The sequence below is a fragment of the Nicotiana tabacum genome, chromosome 10, assembly GCF_000715075.1.
Source record: "Nicotiana tabacum cultivar K326 chromosome 10, ASM71507v2, whole genome shotgun sequence".
Taxonomy (NCBI): Eukaryota; Viridiplantae; Streptophyta; class Magnoliopsida; order Solanales; family Solanaceae; genus Nicotiana; species Nicotiana tabacum.
Genome location: NC_134089.1, coordinates 45,945,882 through 45,965,872, shown reverse-complemented (window position 1 = coordinate 45,965,872; position 19,991 = coordinate 45,945,882). Strand labels below are relative to the sequence as shown.

General features: G+C 36.4%; 1 protein-coding gene across 2 annotated transcripts; it reads left to right on the top strand.

Annotated features, from left to right (window-relative positions):
* Nucleotides 1–1,195: 1,195 nt before the first annotated feature.
* Nucleotides 1,196–19,308, top strand: LOC107766760 (regulatory-associated protein of TOR 1). Of its 2 annotated transcripts, none has more exons than XM_075222833.1 (23): nt 1,196–1,965; nt 5,296–5,398; nt 7,325–7,407; nt 7,486–7,644; nt 7,722–7,838; nt 7,976–8,136; nt 8,716–8,870; nt 8,958–9,102; nt 9,180–9,258; nt 9,366–9,467; nt 10,761–10,844; nt 10,935–11,045; nt 12,489–12,842; nt 12,935–13,124; nt 13,761–14,357; nt 14,464–14,784; nt 14,942–15,062; nt 15,699–15,823; nt 15,904–16,049; nt 16,454–16,555; nt 17,833–17,918; nt 18,289–18,373; nt 18,555–19,308. In XM_075222833.1, the coding sequence occupies exons 1-23, from the start codon at nt 1,630–1,632 to the stop codon at nt 18,891–18,893; spliced, it is 4,101 nt and encodes a 1,366-aa protein (XP_075078934.1). In that variant the 5' UTR covers nt 1,196–1,629; the 3' UTR covers nt 18,894–19,308. The 2 variants fall into 2 exon arrangements, with proteins under 2 accessions (XP_075078934.1, XP_075078933.1); XM_075222832.1 differs by having other exon boundaries at nt 14,939–15,062.
* The last annotated feature ends 683 nt before the right edge of the window (nt 19,309–19,991 follow it).

Here is a 19,991-nt window from a genome sequence, read left to right as displayed (position 1 = left end):
TTCCCATAATCAAGATAAATTATATTTAATTATGTGCTACAATCATTCGTGATTGTTTGTCCAATTTCATTATTAGATTGTGAATTCAAACTTTATACTTATAAGAACTGATGATTAACTACATACACTAAATCAGCTACTATATTTATAGGACACACACTAATATATGATCTATTTAAAACTTTATTAACATTTATTAAAAATTATTCCATAATAAATACTATATCCAAACCAAACCCATGGTTAATAGTATAATCCAAACACCATATATCTTTAATTGTTTTAATTTATAAATTAATAAAATAGCAAAATAATTATCAAAAAATATAAAACACATTAAAAACCTAAGAAAATTACAAGGGATTAAAAAACACATAAAAATAAAATATCTGACATCTTTTATAAATTTAAATAATGAAATAGTGTTAAAATTACAATGAGATAAAAATCAACTAAATCATCTTATCTTTCGAACGATTAACAAAATCATAATATTTTTAAAAATGTTATCAAATTACAAAGTTTACCTCTTTAAAAGTTAATAATCATTAAATTCCATCAAATTATAATTTAAAATGTTACTCCTTGTGAGTAAATATAAAATTGCTTTCACAGAGCAAAATAATAAAAGTTTAATAATTTTGAAAGACATCGAACTAATTAAGATATAGCAAGTGAAGATGTAAAATTTGACTCTTCAAATGATACTCACCCTCGTGATATTCTTGATTAGCAAATAAATAATACTATAACCCATTATTTTGAGTTACTCTCAACCTTTATATTTTTATTAATGAATAGAACTTTAATCATTCATTCATTAAAAATTTTGAGATTCAACAATACTAATCAGGTAATAGACGCATAATTTGCATTAGCAACTGTTACACGAGCCCCATGCATTGAGAATTAGGCGTATTGCGTACGCATAACGTAGCGCTTATGGCCTAAGCCTTACATAACTAAGCCCAAAAAAGCCTTTTAAAACACTGATTTAGACTAGTATTATTATCACGAATTCATGCTAATTTGTGATGAGATGATAAATACATTTCATTTCTAATTAGAAATAAAAAATGAGACATCCAGTCACACCTTAGTCGACGAGTGAAATGGTACATTGTGTATATACGCTTGTACTCGACTCTGTAATTTTTTCCCTTTTGGTATATTTTGTCGAATTGCTTACTTTTTCTTATTATTTATTTATTTATTATTTATTATTATACAAAACTACAACTCTATTCTCTTTCTCTCTCTTTTCTCGTTTTGTTGCTTCAACAGCCGCACTGTCCTTCTTCTTCGTTCTTCTTCTTCTTCTGCAAAATCACCAGCATCTTCTTCTAGGGTTTCTTGTAGGGTTTTCCAGAAGCTTCTCGAAGCTGGATTCTCCTTCCTTCTTGTTCCCCTCTCTCTCCATCGCTTTTTCACCGGTTCGATTAATCCCCAAAATACCCTCATTTTTCTTGCGAATTATCATTTATCGGATAAAAACGGTAACTTTATACTTTCTTGGTATCTGAATCGATCTGTGTTATGAGTTTTACTCCAAAATCTGTTCGATTAGGGCAAGGTTAGGGCAAAATTGCACGATTTAAAGGTTTTTGATTGTTGATAGTGTGATTTTGAATGGCATTGGGGGATTTAATGGCGTCGAGGTTATCGCAATCATCAGCAGCTTTGGATGAATTTGGCAATCATCACGAGGATGAAGCAGAAAGGAGTAGTAACAATGTAAGGGATTTGGATACTACTGCTACTGCTAGTAGTAGTAGCAGCTATGTTGTTGGTGGTGGGGGTGGAGTTGTGGGTGGTGATAATAATGCGATGACGACGACAACGAGTATGGCTTATTTACCGCAGACTATTGTGTTGTGTGAGCTTAGGCATGATGGTTTTGAGGATTGTGTTCCTTCTGGTCCTTCTGATACCGGTTTGGTCTCTAAATGGCGGCCTAGGGACCGTGTAAGTTGTGCCTCTTTTCATTTGTTTATCTCAATGTAGCATGAATTGAGTGGAGCATTTATATTGTTGAATTAATGCGTAGTTGATTGATTGTTTGGTTAATGTAACAAGGAGTGTACATTAGTGTTGCAGTAAAGCATCATACTTGTTTGTTGTTCCTTGATTTGTTAGCTGGTTTTCTTCTGAAAGTTGAATGCTACTATGCAATTGTAAGTTGATAAGACGTGCTTGCTTTGTTTCTCTAGAGTGAACCTTATGCTACAGCATTGCCTTAAAATTCAAATAAATTGGAAAAGCGCCGATGTCTTATTAAATTGGGTGCCCTGAGATTTAATCTAATAATAAAAGAAGTTTGTCTAACAGCCAGTTGGAAGATGGAGGTTCGAATGAGAGATTCCAGCTTTTGCAGTTAGTGATTTCTACTCTGTGATCTGCAAGGAATTGTCGGATATTAGATTTAATTTAATGTTTCGTGGTTGACGGTGAAGATTAGTACTGTGTGGGAGCATGAGTGATCATCTGTCATCATTGCAGGAGTATCTACCTTTGTGTATCCAAGTAAAACTGAAGCTTGTTTTCATCTTGGATGTTAAGTTGGGGAGCTAGACATGAGTTTCCATAAAACTAGTTGCTGATTGTGCTCTTTTTTGATGCCTTTGGCATGAACTAATGTGGAAAATTACTTTTTTCTTACCTCAATTTAGAGCACTTGGAACATGTGGATAGTGTCTCCCAGAATTGCAGGAACATCAGAATCAAGGTTGTTCTGACTAAGACATTAAACATATAATTCCTTAAAGATTAGGAGGATTGTTATGAGACTAAATGCTTATGTTGGTCTGTTAAAAAATGTCCTCGCTTTCTGTTGAAATGTCATGTTTTGACTTCTAACATAGTAGGATAACAAGGAGTCAATGGGGCTAGAATACTTAGTGGGGAAACTTATTGGGTCATTGTGTGTTTTTTATTTTAAGTGAGTCTCACATTGGTTGAGGAATGAGTGGTGGTCTTCTTATCTGGGCTTGGTAATCCTCCCCTCATGAGCTAGCTTTTGAGGTTTAGTTAGGGTCAATGTCCATTTCCTTCACATGGTATGAGAGCTAGACACATCGCTCCCTGTTGTTGTGTTTCTCAATGTTAGGCCCCTATCTTATGTTATCCAAGCTTCATTTGTCCAATCCTAGGCGTGTGGAAAGGTGTTATGTCCCAGAAGGGAATGAGTTGTGGTCTCCTTATATAGGGAAATCTTCCCCTCACGGGCTAGCTTTTGCACAATATTCACAATTTTTAAGCTTTAGAACATTAGACTTCAAGAGGCTTATTAATTGCTGATCACCATTCTACCAGCCTCCTTCCCAAGAGTGATTCCCCTTGTGGGTAATCATTTGGACTCTATGTGTCAATGAAGACACTTGTTGATTTAATGGGAGGGATTCAGTAGGAAGTTCTTCTGGAAAGTCTGAAAGTAGAGCGTTTGTTTAGAGTACAGTATGTGGTAAAAGACTACTTTCTTGCTATATAAATAGTCTTTTGAGGGATTAATAAAGAAATGCTATCATTCAATTTGGGACAAAATGGATCGTTGTTTTTCCAGGAAATAGCCCGAAAGAAAACAACACAAGGAAAAACGCAATGGGCTTAATATATTTTAATATCAAAAGCAAATATTAGATGTAAGCACCAAGGCTGTCGCTTAGCGGGAAGTGAGTGAAAATCATGGAAAAACACGATTCAAACCCATGCAGAGACAAAAAAACTAAGTGATTTCTTTCTATATGTCTAAGCCTTAATATCTGTTGATGGTAGGTAGCAGGTACCTAGTAATATCGTCAAAGTGTCTGCAAGCTTGCTGGGACAATAACATTATCTTGTGTTATTAAAAGCTAATCGCTTTGTCGCGTAAAAGCAATGAAGCAACATCTCGTGAGGGGTTATCGCGTCATAGGTGAAGCTATCGCTTCAGAGATATGTGCGCTTCAATCAAGGATCGGCAAATTGATCCATCAAACGAAAAGGGGTCGGTTCTTTGAATATCAACTTTGCAATTGTGCCCTTTACTTTAATGGAGTGTACACTTCACTTCTTGCTTTCGCTTCAAGCTCCTAGAACCTTGTCGCTTCTTTTGCGCTTTTTGCTTTTAAAAACATTAACATCATAAAAAAAGCAAGTGTTAAATAGCTATATTGAGTGACACGGATAGCAAGGATTCACATAGCCGAAACAAACTAACTCGGGATTGAGGCGTAATAGTAGCAATAGTTGTTTTGAGAAGAGCAACAACTACTAGTATGACGCCTCAATAGTAGTATTAGTAGTAGTTGTATCATAAGCAAAAATTAAACAACAGTTGCTGTCGAAGTCCTCATACAATTGACTTTGTGAGGTCCTTTTTTAGTGTTAATCTAGATTTTTAAAATGAAATGAGCTATAGTTTGAAGAAGTAATTATTCAGTTATGCCCCTCCCATAACCAAATTAAAATGACTTTGTGAGGTCCTTTTTTAGTGTTAATCTAGATATTTAAGATGCAATGAACTATAGTTTGAAGATGTAATTATTCCTTTATGCTCCTTCAATAACTAAAATAACATGCATTATCAAAAGAAAATAACTACAATGAAATGCATAATAGCATAGAGATAATACAAGCATTAGGATGAAATCTGTAAATTTTGGGTATACTTGAGTTTACAATAAAAAGTGCCATAGCCTACATTCTGAACTAATATTGCCTTTTCTTAAACAACTAAAACATTTCATTAATTGTTAGGATAAAGAAAAGGGAGTGTGGTAAATAAATACCATGTTGGCATAGAAAATATGTGCATATGAGTATAGGACTGCACTACAGTCATCCACAATATTCTTTAATTTGTGAAAGGTATTACCTCCCCTCAAATCTGAATTGAGATTAGCTAGACGAGAAGCGGAGGCTATTACGGACCAAATTTCATTCCAGGCACTATGATGAAGTGTGTTCCCTTCAATAATCTTTTCTGAATGGTGTACCATGGTTCTCTCGCGTTATTGGTATCCAGATGAGATTGTTTTCTTCTTTGCAGAAAGAGACAGCTTAGTGCTGGCTGATTGAAACAACAGTTTTGCAAAAAAGTCCAAAAAAGAGTTTGGATTCATCAAATGTTTGATAATTTTTTTTCTAGTTGCTGCTTGTTACTTAATATTTAAAGTATTCCTTGACAGATGTAATGCTTGATGAACTGTATTTTACAATCTCACTAATATAACTTGCATTTGGAACTTACCCTCCACGCAGTAAACACACCCAATGTTTTACCTTGTTGTCCATCTTAGCATGCAAAATTTTCTGCAGATGAAGACGGGATGTGTTGCCCTTGTTTTGTGTTTAAACATCAGCGTTGATCCACCTGATGTAATAAAGATATCTCCTTGTGCTCGAATGGAGTGTTGGGTTGGTATGTTTCTCCTCCTCCTCCTCCTTCTTCTTCTTCTTCTGCTTGTAATATAACCAGCTACTGTTCTTTTTGCTAATATTTTGTTTTAATGAATATACTTTATTTCATTCTATTTACATTTTGTAATTTTCAGCAATACCTTTTATATCCTGAAGGATGATTGTCCATGATGATTGACCATAATATTCCCTTTTCCCCTAAGAAAAATAATCTCAGTGGTAAATTTGTTTTAAAGTGAGACCCTGCTCTTCTAAAGGATTATAGCTTTTCAATCTTCTTACTTGCATTGTGATAGAGATATTTGCTGAAAGGACTTAGGACTATAGATACAACTTCTCAAGAATTAGCTATTGGTAAAGTGTACAAAGGCGACTTGAATTTGATATGTTCCAGGAGGATTTGTTAGGAAAGCAACCTGGACTTTCAGGATAGACTTCTCATGAGGCCAAGGAAGTTTCATTCCTCAAAGTTTCCTTTTGTTCCTTGATAACAAACCGTATTAAACTTCATGGTACTATGGTAGGATCTCCACTCTCGTATAAACTTTAAATTCATAAGGGCAATATTTAACTCATGTAGAACCTCAGTTAAAGCACTCCATCCAAACCAAAAAAAAAGAGAACCTCAGTTAAACTTCTTTAAAATCTGGGTAATTCTATTAATACCCGGGGGGGGGAGTCTGCATAAAGGATGTGACATGCCATCAAGAATGTCTGCTTTTCCGGTAGAGATTGGTTGCATTCTGCGACCTTTCTGTCAGCAATAGTAGAATATGTCATGGATGCAACCAATTTATAGATCCTTCTGAAACCTCATCTTTCTTTGAAATTTATCCATGCTTTAGAACTGTGTCGTGACATTTGGCTTTGAAAGATAAGCAGAAACCTCCAGTGTTGGTGGGAGGTAGTAGGTACCGTGGAATAAGTTGAGGTGCATGTAAGCTGACCCGGACACCACTGTTATAAATAAAAAATACACCATAATTTCAGATGAAGATGTCGTATCAGTGATTCAGAGAAGTACCATTTTGATAAGTAAGATCCATAGGAACAGTCCCTCAAGCAGCTCCGCTACATTGGGAAATTTCAAAACTACCTAATCTAGGCTTCTCCTAGCAAGGTTTTTCTTCCCCTGGCTGACATTTTAGTCTGTCTTAAAATGTGCTTTGTCCCTATGGCATATTTCGATCGAGTAGATTTCGGGCATTGTTAGCATTCAGAGTCTAACAGAGATGAAGACCTCGAGCTGAGTCGCTGGTCGATTTCGCACAGAGAAAAAGGTAAGGAAGAAAGAGAACAAAGTACCTGGATTTTCGTTCCTAGTCTTGTAACTTTCTGCCTTTTCCTTCATTTTCCTACATCTTCTGCTTCAGTTTGTCTTCCTCGTCTTCTCAATGTGTCTCCGTCCTTTTGTCTTCTTCGCTTTGTTCAAAGCATTTGCCGGACTTTAACTGGATCCAGTAAGAATCTCTTATTGCTATCAGCTTCATGTCTCATGGAGTCATGGTAGGGGTAAATGATGGATCTGTTTTTGGTAAGTAAGTGAAGCAGCCACTAATACTTGCATTAGGCTAGGTTGATTACATCACACCCCTAGGTGTGCGGCCCTTCCCCAGACCCTGCGTGAATGCGGGATGCTTTGTGCACCGGGCTGCCCTTTTTTTTCCAGAACTTCAAATTAAATAAAAACAATTGATGACGGTTCTTCTTGGCGGAGTCTGTTTTACTTGAAGGAATGTGGATGTTTTTATCTCAGCAAAATTTCATTGTGCAGGTATCATATTCTCTGAGGGGTTATAAGATATAATTTGATAACTAGGCTGTCCTTTTTTTTTTTTTTGCTTTCCAGCTTAATTTTCTAAGATTAGTGCTTGAAATTCTTTAATAGGCTAGTAATTAATGGTATTTATTACTGCTTGTTTTACAGATCCATTTTCGATGGCACCTCAAAAAGCACTTGAAACAATTGGGAGAACTTTGAACCAACAATACGAGAGGTGGCAACCTCGGGTAAGAAAATGTTTTTGCTACTAATTTGATGGTGAATGAGTAGTTATAATGACAAAACATTTATGTAACCATATGCAGGCTAAGTATAAGATTTCCTTGGATCCTACTGTTGATGAAGTCAAGAAACTTTGCACAACTTGTCGAAAGTATGCCAAGTCAGAACGAGTTCTTTTCCATTATAATGGACATGGTGTACCTAAACCTACAGCCAATGGTGAAATTTGGCTATTTAATAAGGTTTACTTTCTTACCCAGATTGCTTTCTCAGGGCTGTGGGTGATATTTGTCTTTTCTTATTTGGGTGTTTGTTTTAGAGTTATACGCAGTATATCCCTTTGCCAATCAGCGACTTGGATTCCTGGTTGAAGACACCATCGATCTATGTGTTTGACTGCTCTGCTGCTGGGATGATTGTTAATGCCTTCATAGAGGTTTACTCTTAATTGCTAGTTTACGTCATGTATTTTGTGTCTTCATAGAAAAAGAAAAATTGTACTTCGTGACGTGGTACTGATCTATCCATTCCTACTGGCCCTCTAATTAGTTTCAATGCAATTTGTTTGATCAGCTTCAGGACTGGACTGCTTCTGGTTCTTCTGGAACTTCTGCAAGGGATTGTATTCTGCTTGCTGCTTGTGAAGCACATGAGACGCTTCCTCAGAGTGCTGAGTTTCCAGCCGATGTATTTACTTCCTGCCTCACCACACCCATCAAAATGGCATTGAGATGGTGACATGCTCTCAACAATTGTTTATGCTTTCTTCTTTTTCCTCTTTCTGCCCCTCTTTCTTCACTTGTCCAATTCTTCAGTGGATCAAGCACAGTTGTAATTCTTGGGTGATGGAAAATTAGTATAGTTTCACTTTTCATTTTCACTTTGTGATGTTACATAGTTCCTCTCTTTCCCTCTCCCTCTCCCTTTCACTTTTTTTCTCCTCTTTTGGAAAAAAAATTATAGGTTCGCCTACATGTTCACAGTTAATGATAGCCTCTGTAGCAACAAAAAAAGAAAAAAATAACAAGAAAATAACGGTTATCTCTCGGGCCAATCTGTTTAATAGGAAATAGATAATGACATCTTAGTGAATTTTCATAATGTTAGTGTTCTAAGTAAATGCTTAACTATCTTTTACTTGCTCGTATGTGTTGTTACGTCCTTAAACCTAATGTGCTACTTCTCTCTTTTTACATTGATGCATTTGCTTCTGCTAAATAAGTGGCATTTGTTAAAGTGTGATAGCTACATTTTTTTTCTTGCAAAAATTACTAGCCATTTAAATCTCACTATCTTGTGTGTTTGGCTTCTAGGTTTTGCACCCGTTCATTGCTCCGAGAGTCGCTTGATTACTCTCTGATTGATAGAATTCCTGGCCGGCAAACTGATCGGAAGACACTTCTAGGCGAACTGAATTGGATTTTTACTGCAGTTACTGACACAATTGCCTGGAATGTTCTGCCACATGGTAATGGAATAGATTATTTAGATTGATGCAGATATCATGATTTAAGCGTGTTAATTTCTTTCTGAAGTATGAGTTCCAAACATGCAGAGCTGTTTCAGAGATTGTTTAGGCAAGATCTATTAGTTGCTAGTTTGTTCAGAAACTTTTTGCTTGCTGAAAGAATCATGCGCTCGGCAAATTGTTCACCGGTTTCATACCCAATGCTACCACCTACTCATCAGCACCATATGTGGTAACTACATTAAATAGTTACTCATTACTAAAATTCATATTTACCCTTCTCTCACTTGTGGTCTACATGTATGATAGGGATGCATGGGACATGGCAGCAGAAATCTGTCTTTCACAGCTTCCAATTTTAGTTGAGGATCCCAATGCAGAATTTCAGGTGGGCATATTGCTTTACCATCTGTTGATATGTATGCTCATAGTTCCAACTTCCACAAGAATATTATATATAGGACTTACATATTGCCTGTGTTTGTATGTCTTCAGCCAAGTCCATTTTTCACGGAGCAGTTGACAGCTTTTGAAGTATGGCTTGACCATGGATCAAAGGATAAAAAGCCTCCAGAGCAGTTGCCCATAGTGCTACAGGTAGGAAATTTCTCATGGTCCAAATCAAATGAGGAGCTCTCCTTGGTTCTTCTTGCCATCTTGTGGTGACTTTAAGTAAATTTTCTGGGATGTAGGTTCCATCCGCCCCGCATCTCCTGTCAACTCCTATGTCTTTAATAATTTGATGAAAAGGTGGGATAAAAATATTAGATACTCCATGCTGTTGTCAAATTCATAAACCATTTGGATCAATAGCTTTTGTTCCATATTTATCAACAAATTCAAAAAATTGTTTTTCTTTTTTATTGACTTGATAAAAGCGCTGGCTGCTGTCTCTTCTGTCTTTGATAGAAAATATCAAAGAATGCTTTGGCATGTTGCTGTGGAATGCTTGAAGCATCTCCCTGTGTTAGGTTGAGATGTGGGAATGATTTAACTTTTTCCTGGTGGCATTGACTCATTTCTAAGGCCGCCTAATGCTGGTTTAATATTCTTGGCACAACATGTGTTTTCCAGTTCTTTCGTAGGCTTCTTTTTATGTGAATATTGAACTTTCTTCCCATGTCTCCTGAAAAGAGGAAGTGATCTATCCATGTCCAGTAGATTAGTGCACTTTTTTTTTTTTAAATGATTGTGGTCAATCTTACTTTGTATCTACTTAGAAATCAATCCGATGCGAGTTACTAAAGTTTTGGGTTAGCAGCAATGCTTTTTGTAGTGTCATTGTTGAGGTTAAAGAAATGCATCATGTCTGTCGGAGCAGATATTGCTGTTGGTATTATTTGCTGGTTGAGCAGAGTTTTTGCATTTGAATTATGAAATAGGTGTTGATTTACTTAATGTTTGTCCTTGTGACACTAAGTGGGCGTTTGGACATAAGAATTGTAAAATTCCAAGAAATGGTGAAAGTTTTCAAGTGAAAATGGTATTTGAAATTTAGAGTTGTGTTTGGACATGAATATAATTTTGGGCTGTTTTTGAAGTTTTGTGAGTGATTTGAGTGAATTTTGAAAAACAGCTTTTTGGAGTTCTTCAAATTTTTGAAAATTTCTAAAATGCATCTTCAAGTGAAAATTGAAAATTTTATGAACAAACACTGATTTCGGAAAAAAGTAATTTTTTTTTTGGAAAAAAGAGAAAATTTTCTTATGTCCAAACGGGCTCTAAAGATATGTACAGAGACATGATAACTATAGTTCCTCAAATATGAGCTGCTAGTGGTCTTTGCTATTTTGGCTGGTCATATTAGGCTTTCTTTACATTCAGTGGTTTCGCTAGCTTTGTGCATTTTCCCCCTTGCATGCCTCTGTAACCAATCTTCTTTGTTATTAGGTGTTACTTAGTCAATGCCACAGGTTCCGTGCACTTGTACTTCTTGGAAGATTTCTCGATATGGGACCTTGGGCTGTAGATCTGGTAAGGTGGCTGCACGTTTCCTCTTTCTGTAATTGGTTGTGGCATCTACTTTGTGACTAATATTTAAGTCAACAATTTGCTTCCTTCCAGGCCTTGTCTGTAGGAATATTTCCTTATGTTCTTAAGCTTTTGCAAACCACCACTCCTGAACTTAGACAAATTCTCGTCTTCATCTGGACGAAGATCCTTGCACTAGATAAGGTACATGATTTGGTTGTAATTCATCACTTGTGCTGTCTAATATTTCATTTCCTATGTTTATTTTTTCTTATACGAAGTTCTCCTTTTCTCTCTTTTTTGTTGTTATTATTATCTAAGAAGCACACACACCAAAATTTGGCTTTACAATCAAACACCTGCTGACAGTGGACTCCATCCATGTCTTATTGTTTTTCTATTTTTTTTTTAATTTTATGTTGTGACACTTTGCCATGTTTTTGGAGATCAATAGGACACGAGTTTGTAACTTTTTGTGTTATTTAAACTGTTAAAGTGCTTTTCTTTGGTGTACAAAGCAGACTTTTGAAAGAACGGAGTGATACTTTCTGTGATGAAAATAGACCTAAAATCTCCAGCCTCTTTCATTGAACTAAGCTCTAATTGGAGAGCAAGAGGTGGAGATCTTGCCGCTGATTTCCGATAGTTTTGTGTGTTACTTCCCCCCCCCCCCCCAATATTTTAATTCATTTTTTTGGGATCAACTGGTCTATTGTTAAGAATAGAAAAAAAATAAGTAAAGGCTGATCAATATTTTTTACAAACAATTCTTTGATCGATAACACATATAATCAATTCTTCCAAAATTTAAGCCAAATTCTAATCCAAAAGCAGGTCTATCAATAATTTCTTTTTCTTTTGTTATCTTCTTATTTTATGGGATTTCAGAAGACCCGGAATATATATATATATATATATATATATATATATATATATATATATCGAATATAGCTTATATATTAATAATGATTAAAAAATAACAAAAAAACCGAATATAAAGAAATTTAGGACACATGCAGTAGATGATCAATCCAAAACATCAATGTCAAATAGAGAAAATATTTGATTATCTAAATATCTAACAATGAAACTCTTTCTGCTCCAATTTATCTGGTAGTAATTTTTAGTTCGTTTGGTAGCTCTAAAATTAGAAATAATTTAATGGTAACTCAAAATTTCATTTTATCACACAAATATTACATAAAATCTTATTACTACGGGATTCAATATTTTTTATTTTTAAATTCGTATCTTCAAACTTGTCACATAAATTGAAACAATGAAATAGTAGTAATTTTATTTCGAGGATAACTGTAAGGTGTAGTAGTATCTGCTGCTGTGAACATAACGGATCAAAATGTTGCTAGATCTAACAAGCTCATATAAACACGCTATTTGTTGATTTTACTCAAATTTAGCTACTCTAATTTTGGAGTCTGTTACAGCTGTGGAGTATTGTTTTCTGTTTTTGTAAGTTATGATGTCATAAGCTCTTCAGCAAGTAAAAGTGGTTTCTTTTGTCATGCCACCTTACTAAATTTTCTCTCTTTGTCTTAGGTTGTTACCTGTATTTATCCTGTATTAGTTATTTGTTCTGATCTTCTAATTCTGCACTAATTAGATTATTGTTTTCCTTTGAGTCAACAGTCTTGCCAGGTTGACCTTGTAAAGGATGGAGGACATGCGTATTTCATTAGATTTCTTGACAGTGTGGAGGCTTATCCAGAGCAAAGGGCAATGGCTGCATTTGTTTTGGCAGTCATTGTGGATGGTCACAGACGGGGTCAGGAGGCCTGTACTGAAGCGGGTCTTATACATGTCTGCTTGAAGCATCTTCAGGGATCGACCCCTAATGATGCACAAACTGAACCACTTTTTCTTCAATGGCTGTGCCTTTGTCTGGGAAAACTTTGGGAGGATTTCACAGAGGCACAAGTGCTAGGTTTGCAGGCAGATGCACCAGCAATATTTGCTCCTCTGCTGTCTGAGCCCCAACCTGAGGTTTGTTGTTTAATTTTCTGTTGAGTGGATGCAAGTTGGTCCTCAATTAAATATTTGGATTTTGACTAGTAGTTTAAAATTTATTATTTCAGGTCCGTGCTGCAGCTATTTTCGCTCTAGGAACTTTACTCGATGTTGGATTTGTCTCAGCTGGGGATGGTGTTGGAGGGGATGAAGACTGTGATGATGAGGAGAAGGTTAGGACTGAAGTCAGTATAATAAAGAGCCTTCTAAGTGTTGCTTCTGACGGAAGCCCTTTGGTTCGAGCAGAGGTTGCTGTAGGTATGCTGTTGCTGACTGTTCTACCTGAAGAGTGAAGACTGTTCATTTTGATACACTTACCGTGTTTCCACCTTCATTTCCCAATATTTGGTCTTTATTTGCTAGAAAGAAAAATATTTTTAGTTGCAGTATTATTTGGAAACATTTGCCTTTAGAGACCTGCCTTTACAGTTCTGTATGATGAGGTGCCTTATGCATGGTATCAGTCCCTATTATGAATTTTGTTTATCTTTCACTTTGATGGTGGAACCTGATGCCAAAAATATCATTCTTTATCATCATGTCACTTCTTTGTTCAAATATCTTTAATTTGCTTTAAAATAGGAGAAAGGAAAAGAAAAAAAATGATATCCATTTCTGAAACTTTTCTCTGGTTGTTCAGTTGTATTCTTAGCAGTGCAAGTAGTTCAGCCTGAAAGTTGCTTCATCATGCTTGATGAGTTCTGATTCTTTGATGCAAAATGCGAGTATCAGCTGCCTTACAATCATGTCTAGTTCTCTGATTTTCCCTCATTAGTCCTTTCTTGCTTTTGTGTGTACACCCTATAATATTGTACCTTTTTAGTGTAATCACTGCTATTTACAGAAATTCTAACACTGGTAGGAGTTGGGTTCATGTTCTTTTCATCTTTGCAGCTTTGGCACGTTTTGCCTTTGGGCATAACAAGCACCTGAAGTCAGTCGCCGCTGCATATTGGAAGCCTCAGTCCAATTCCTTGCTAACTTCCTTGCCTTCTTTCGCGGTCAAGAGTTCAGGTAGTGGGTATACAACCCCAACTCACTGTATTCCACATGGAAGTAGAGTTCCGTCTCCTATTCCTCCTTTACTGAGGGTGGGGGGTGACAGTCAGTCCATATCTCGCGATGGGAGAGTCTCGACTAGCAGCCCCCTTGCAACACCCGGCATCATACATGGATCCCCTTTATCTGATGATTCCTCTCAACATTCTGATTCCGGAATCTTGAATGATGCTGTTACCAATGGTGTTGTAAATCATACAAGACCAAGGCCTCTAGACAATGCACTCTATTCTCAGTGTGTACTGGCTATGTGTGCCTTGGCAAAGGATCCGTCACCACGTATTGCAGGTCTTGGCCGGAGAGTCCTTTCCATTATTGGGATTGAACAGGTTGTTGCCAAATCAGTTAAGTCAACCGGTGAATCCACAATAGCTCCAAACACCGGTTATGCTGGATTGGCTCGATCTTCATCTTGGTTTGACATGAATGGAGGTAATTTTAGGGTTTTCATGGAAATTATTGTCCAATTTTTATTATTTTTTATTGAAGTGACTCTGGCCTCATTTAATACCCTTTTTCTAATATGCTGTTATTGCAGGGCATTTACCTCTGACTTTTAGAACTCCTCCTGTTAGTCCCCCGCGGCCCAGTTACTTAACAGGAATGCGAAGAGTTTGTTCTTTGGAGTTCAGGCCCAACCTTATGCACTCTCAAGACTCAGGATTAGCTGACCCATTGTTGGGTTCTGCTGGAGCTTCAGAACGCAGTTTTCTTCCCCAATCAACCATCTACAACTGGAGTTGTGGCCACTTCTCAAAGCCACTTCTTACTGCAGCTGATGATAGTGAAGAGATGATTGCTAGAAGGGAAGATAAGGAAAAGTTGGCCATTGACCTCATTGCAAAATGCCAACATTCTTGTGAGTGTACTTCAGTTCGCGTGTCTTTCCCTTTTGTTTCCATTCCTTCTTTCGCTTGAGTTTGTCATAATTGTTATCATATAATCCTTATCCAATTTTTTTAATATAAAATGAAGTCTAAATTTTAATATGAGCAATGCTTTTTCTGTCTCAGCAGTAAGCAAACTACACAATCAAATCGCTAGTTGGGATACTAAGTTCCAGACCGGCACCAAAACTGCTTTGCTGCAGCCCTTCTCACCTATCGTTATTGCAGCAGATGAGAGTGAAAGAATCAGGTAGAAGAATCTTATCGAATTACTTTTTCAATATGAAACCAAAAAAAAATTAAAAAAAATCAAAAGGTCAAAAGCCATTATTCCTGTAATATCTTGTTCACTATGTTCTTGAAAATACTGGAAGGTATAGGTTGGTTCAGGTGCTATCTTAGTTGGAGCTGCACAATCTGCAATTTCAACCTAGTCTGTCAGTAAACAGTCAATATCAAGTGGAACTCCTGAATGCAAGTAAATTTGTAAAAGAACACAAGACCTACTGGAAGCCCCCCCCCCCCCCCCAAAAAAAAAAGAAAAAAAGAGCGTGGTTAACATTTCTTGGAAAAAGAGCGCGTTCGCATTGAAATGTTTCCAATTTCTCTTTAAAGTTGGTTTTGAGTTAGGTTTCTTGTTCGGTTTTAGCAAATTAATAGATCAAAGGGTAGTTAATGACGTTTCAATTTGTTCCATCAGAGGCATCATTGCTTCGCTGTACCTGTATCAATTCACGGGCTTTTTAATGTTTCTGACCATTAAGTTTGAGATATTAAGTTGCTTTGATGCGGTAAAAGAGCATCGATTAACTAAAATTTTATCTTCCCAAATATGTATTTGTATGTGATGCATAGAATATCATGCCCCTTATGTCTTTGTGAACAGGATATGGAATTACGAGGAGGCTACCCTTCTTAACAGCTTTGACAACCATGGTTACCCTGATAAAGGAATTTCAAAGCTTTGCCTTGTGAATGAGCTAGATGAGAGTCTGCTCCTTGTTGCTTCAAGTAAAGATTTGCTGCCACAGATGTTTAATTTATATTTATCATTGATGCCTAAAATCTTAACAAACTTTCATTCATAAAAGGTGATGGGAACATACGGATTTGGAAAGACTATACTGTAAGAGGGCGACAAAGACTAGTTTCTGCATTCTCTTCCATTCAAGGTCACCGACCTGGTGTGCGTAGTGTGAATGCTGTTGTGGATTGGCAGCAGCAGTCTGGATATCTGGTAATACTGTGTAATATTAGCCATTTCAGATATTAATATATGAATGGACAAGTACCTTCAGTTCCATTTGGTTAGATGTGATCTTTTGATAGGTAAATAGTTTATTAGGAGAAAAAAACATCCAAGGGGGATCCATTGTGCAATCATGCATAGAAGACCCGAGCAAGAAACTCAAAGAAACATCCCCTTCAAAGTCTGAACAAGATATATTCTTAAAAAGGCCTATGGATTGTAATTGTAATTTTTCCATTTGTTTGGACGCAGCATACTCTTTTGTGTTACAATTGCTCTGTTTCCCATTTACTTGGATGTAACATATCATAGTTCATCGAGTTACTGCACTATCCTTGTCTCTCACATTTGTGCTATTATGTACTAATACATCCTTTTCAATTTGTTACCAGTTTTCATCTGGTGAAGTTTCGTCAATCATGGCTTGGGATCTTGATAAAGAACAGCTTGTTAATACAATTCCAACATCCTCAGATTGCAGCATCTCAGCATTGGTGAGTTTTCGGCATTTCTCCTAAGATTTTATGGAACTAATATATATGATCAATTACCTTTAGGATTCTAATGCTCTATGTGCACACTAATTTTTAAATAATAGATAAAACATTAGGATAGATTGCCCAGCATAGTGATGCTGCATGAGATACCAAAAAACGCATGTTTCTTCAATTCCTATTTAGACATTTTTGGTGGCGCAAATGTCTCTGGCAAGTTGTATGTGCCACTTGATATGTGACGCCTGTACTGGATAAAGATTTGCGTGGCATTTGTTTGTGGGAAATTTTCTGAAATCTTGCTGAACGTTTCCCAAACGTGTTTGGTAAAGTGTTTTAAGAAGTATACCCAAAACTTTTTTAAAAAAGCTGTTATCTGAAGAAGTATTTTGAGGGTGTTTCCACACAAAGGTTCTTTTCTCACTCACAAAGCACTCCAGACTTCAAAAAATTATAGACTATCCAACGTGTTTTCTTTATGCACAAACTTTTTTCCAGTATATATTTTTTTGCAGAAACTTTTTCCGGAAGATATAGAAATCTTTTTGTGCCCATGGACAATACTTTGAAGCAGGATGTTATGATAACTCTTTAAATCATTAACTATTATAGATAATATAAACAGTATACCTATGTAGGAAGGTCTGTTGTATTGGAAGCTGGTTTGTGGAAAAGAGTGGTCTAATCCATTGCAATACATTGGACCAGGGAATGGCATTGATTTATTCTTCTAAGTTCATGCTAAATTTAGTTTGATGTTATCAGCTAAGTTTGATAGAGATGAGCATCAAGTGCTGATACTGCCTCTAAAAGGCATAGCATGAATACACGATGATTCAGTTTTGGCCAGAGGTGTATGCCTCTTGAACTCTGTGAACTGTGAACTGTCTTATAATATGGTAAGATAAATAAACCTATAAGGCTAGAAATGAAGAACTCATCCAGCTTTATTTGTAATGCTTAGGCTTGAATGAAAGGGAGGTTAGGATGCTCCTGTTTTAGGTAAATAGACATGGCTAGTCTCCTGAAAGGAGGTGGCCGTGGCACTATATACACACACAACTTTTTCTTCTATTCTAGTCTTTTCACATTACTTTTTCTTCTATTCTAGCCTTTTCCTCCCCCCCCCCCTTTCAGTTATCCACGGGTTCTATTCCGCAGCGCTTGTGAGTGTTTTGCACTTTTGGACGGGAGACAGCATATGGTTTCTTAGAATTTGAATAGTGTATAGATTCTAATCTGATGGATGCTTATTGTATCTCTCTGATGTTGTGCAGTCTGCTTCTCAAGTTCACACGGGACACTTTGCTGCTGGCTTTATGGATGGATGTGTCAAACTATTTGATATTCGAATGCCTGAACTGTAAGTATGAAGCTTACTAAATGGTGTGATTTTCTTTTCTGCTTTCTTGCTATGCAGGTTCTATAGGATAATTGATGCGATGTCATGGAGATTGCATTATCCAACTTTTAGTTTTGTTTTGTCTCATTTGGAGAGAGTGTGGGTGGTGTAGGAGAACCATGTCTTTTGGAGTGTGATTTTAGGGTTTTTTAGAAGATATCCATCTTCTCGTTGATTTTACAGTTGTTGAGTCCAAATTCAGTACGCCAAGATGGGTAACCATTCTAGTAATTCATCTTGTATGTTAGCAGGCGGATTTACATGCATGTGTTATTTTTGCGTGAAACACTAGTCTCAGTTTCCATTTAATGCTAAAATTATATTTGTTTAGGCTTGTTTGCGCATCACGGCCTCACACCCAAAGAGTGGAAAGAGTTGTGGGGATCGGCTTTCAACCCGGACTTGAACCAGCAAAGGTGATCACTGTTATCTTCGTCACATTTACACTTTCAAATTCTTTTCTCTTTGTTTTTGGCATACCATTAATCATTCTTAATAAAAGATAAAACCTTTAGGTTTCATGTTAAATATTTTATCCTTGTGATATATTTTTCTGGAAACCAAAGAATGCCTGAACTTTTTTTTCTTTTTTCTTAGATTGTCAGTGCCTCTCAAGCTGGTGATATTCAGTTCCTTGATATGAGAAATCTGAAGGAAGCATACTTAACAATTGATGCTCATAGGGGATCGCTAACAGCTCTCGCTGTTCATCGTCATGCACCCCTTATAGCAAGTGGTTCGGCTAAGCAGCTAATAAAAGTTTTTAACCTGGAAGGTGAGCAATTAGGCACCATAAGATATTTGTCCACCTTCATGGCTCAGAAGATAGGTTCTGTAAGATGTCTTACCTTCCACCCCTATCAAGTGCTGCTTGCTGCTGGAGCAGCAGATGCTTGTGTTTCAATCTATGCTGATGAAATTGCCCCGACAAGATAATTCAATGAGAACATTCAAGATTGAGAAACAAAGTGCTTACAGACTTAAGTTGAGGTGGTCAGCTGCCAAAAAAAAGTGACGGTTAACATCTGTGAAACGCTGATCAGCTCATTGAGGTCTTTGATATTTCCACATGCGGCGTGACAAGGCGGGATATATAGGGAAAAGTTCAACATATTGGAGGAGGCTTTAGCAAATAATTTGATAAATAGGTAAAGAAAGGTGTAAATATCCGTTATTCATTGTTTCTATTTTGTAATTTTCTCCCCCCTTTTTTCCTCTCGGTGTGCTGCTTTAGTTCAATTTCCTCTCTACTTTTTTTTTCCTCATCTCATCCCTTGGTTCAATTTGTACAGATGAACTACTCTTTATTTCCATAATTTATATAATGTTGTTGGCAAGCATTATTCCTTGACTTCCATGGTTTCAGTTACAATCTTTAAACGAAGCTGACTTGCTAATCAATGGAGCAAATTTTGTTGCAAATTGGATAATAGTGAATAGCATTAAAGCAAAGATTGCAGGACAAAAAGATCACTTGGACCAAGATTGGCATGACTATTTAGAAAATTGTTGCACTGCAACTTTGATGCTACGAAACAATCTCTACCTCCTGTAACATATTTCAAGGAAGCTGACGATGAGAATGAAAATTGTATATATACTCTCATAGTAATCTTATCCATAAGCAAATCAAATGTTTGGCTCTTTGGAAGCATACATATTTGAGATGCTGAAAATAGATGCTAGAAAGATGACGAAATGAAAAAGAGAAGTCAAACTTGAAGTACAACTTGCTAAGAAGATTCCAAGAAGTTAATGACAATATTCCCTTAAATTTTCCTAAGAATAGTTGAAAAAATGCGACAGTTTACACACTGTTAGAATAAAACTACCACTGTGACTTAGGGTCTGTTTGGAATGCCAAGTACTTGGTAATTACATAGTATAGTAATTATAATGACCCGTTTGTTTGCCAAAACGTAATTACAGTATAATTCTCACCGTCATATTTACTTGGATAGGTGTAATTACATAATTAAATAAATATTTTTTTCAAATTAACCTATAGAAATATATAAATAATTATAAATTCAT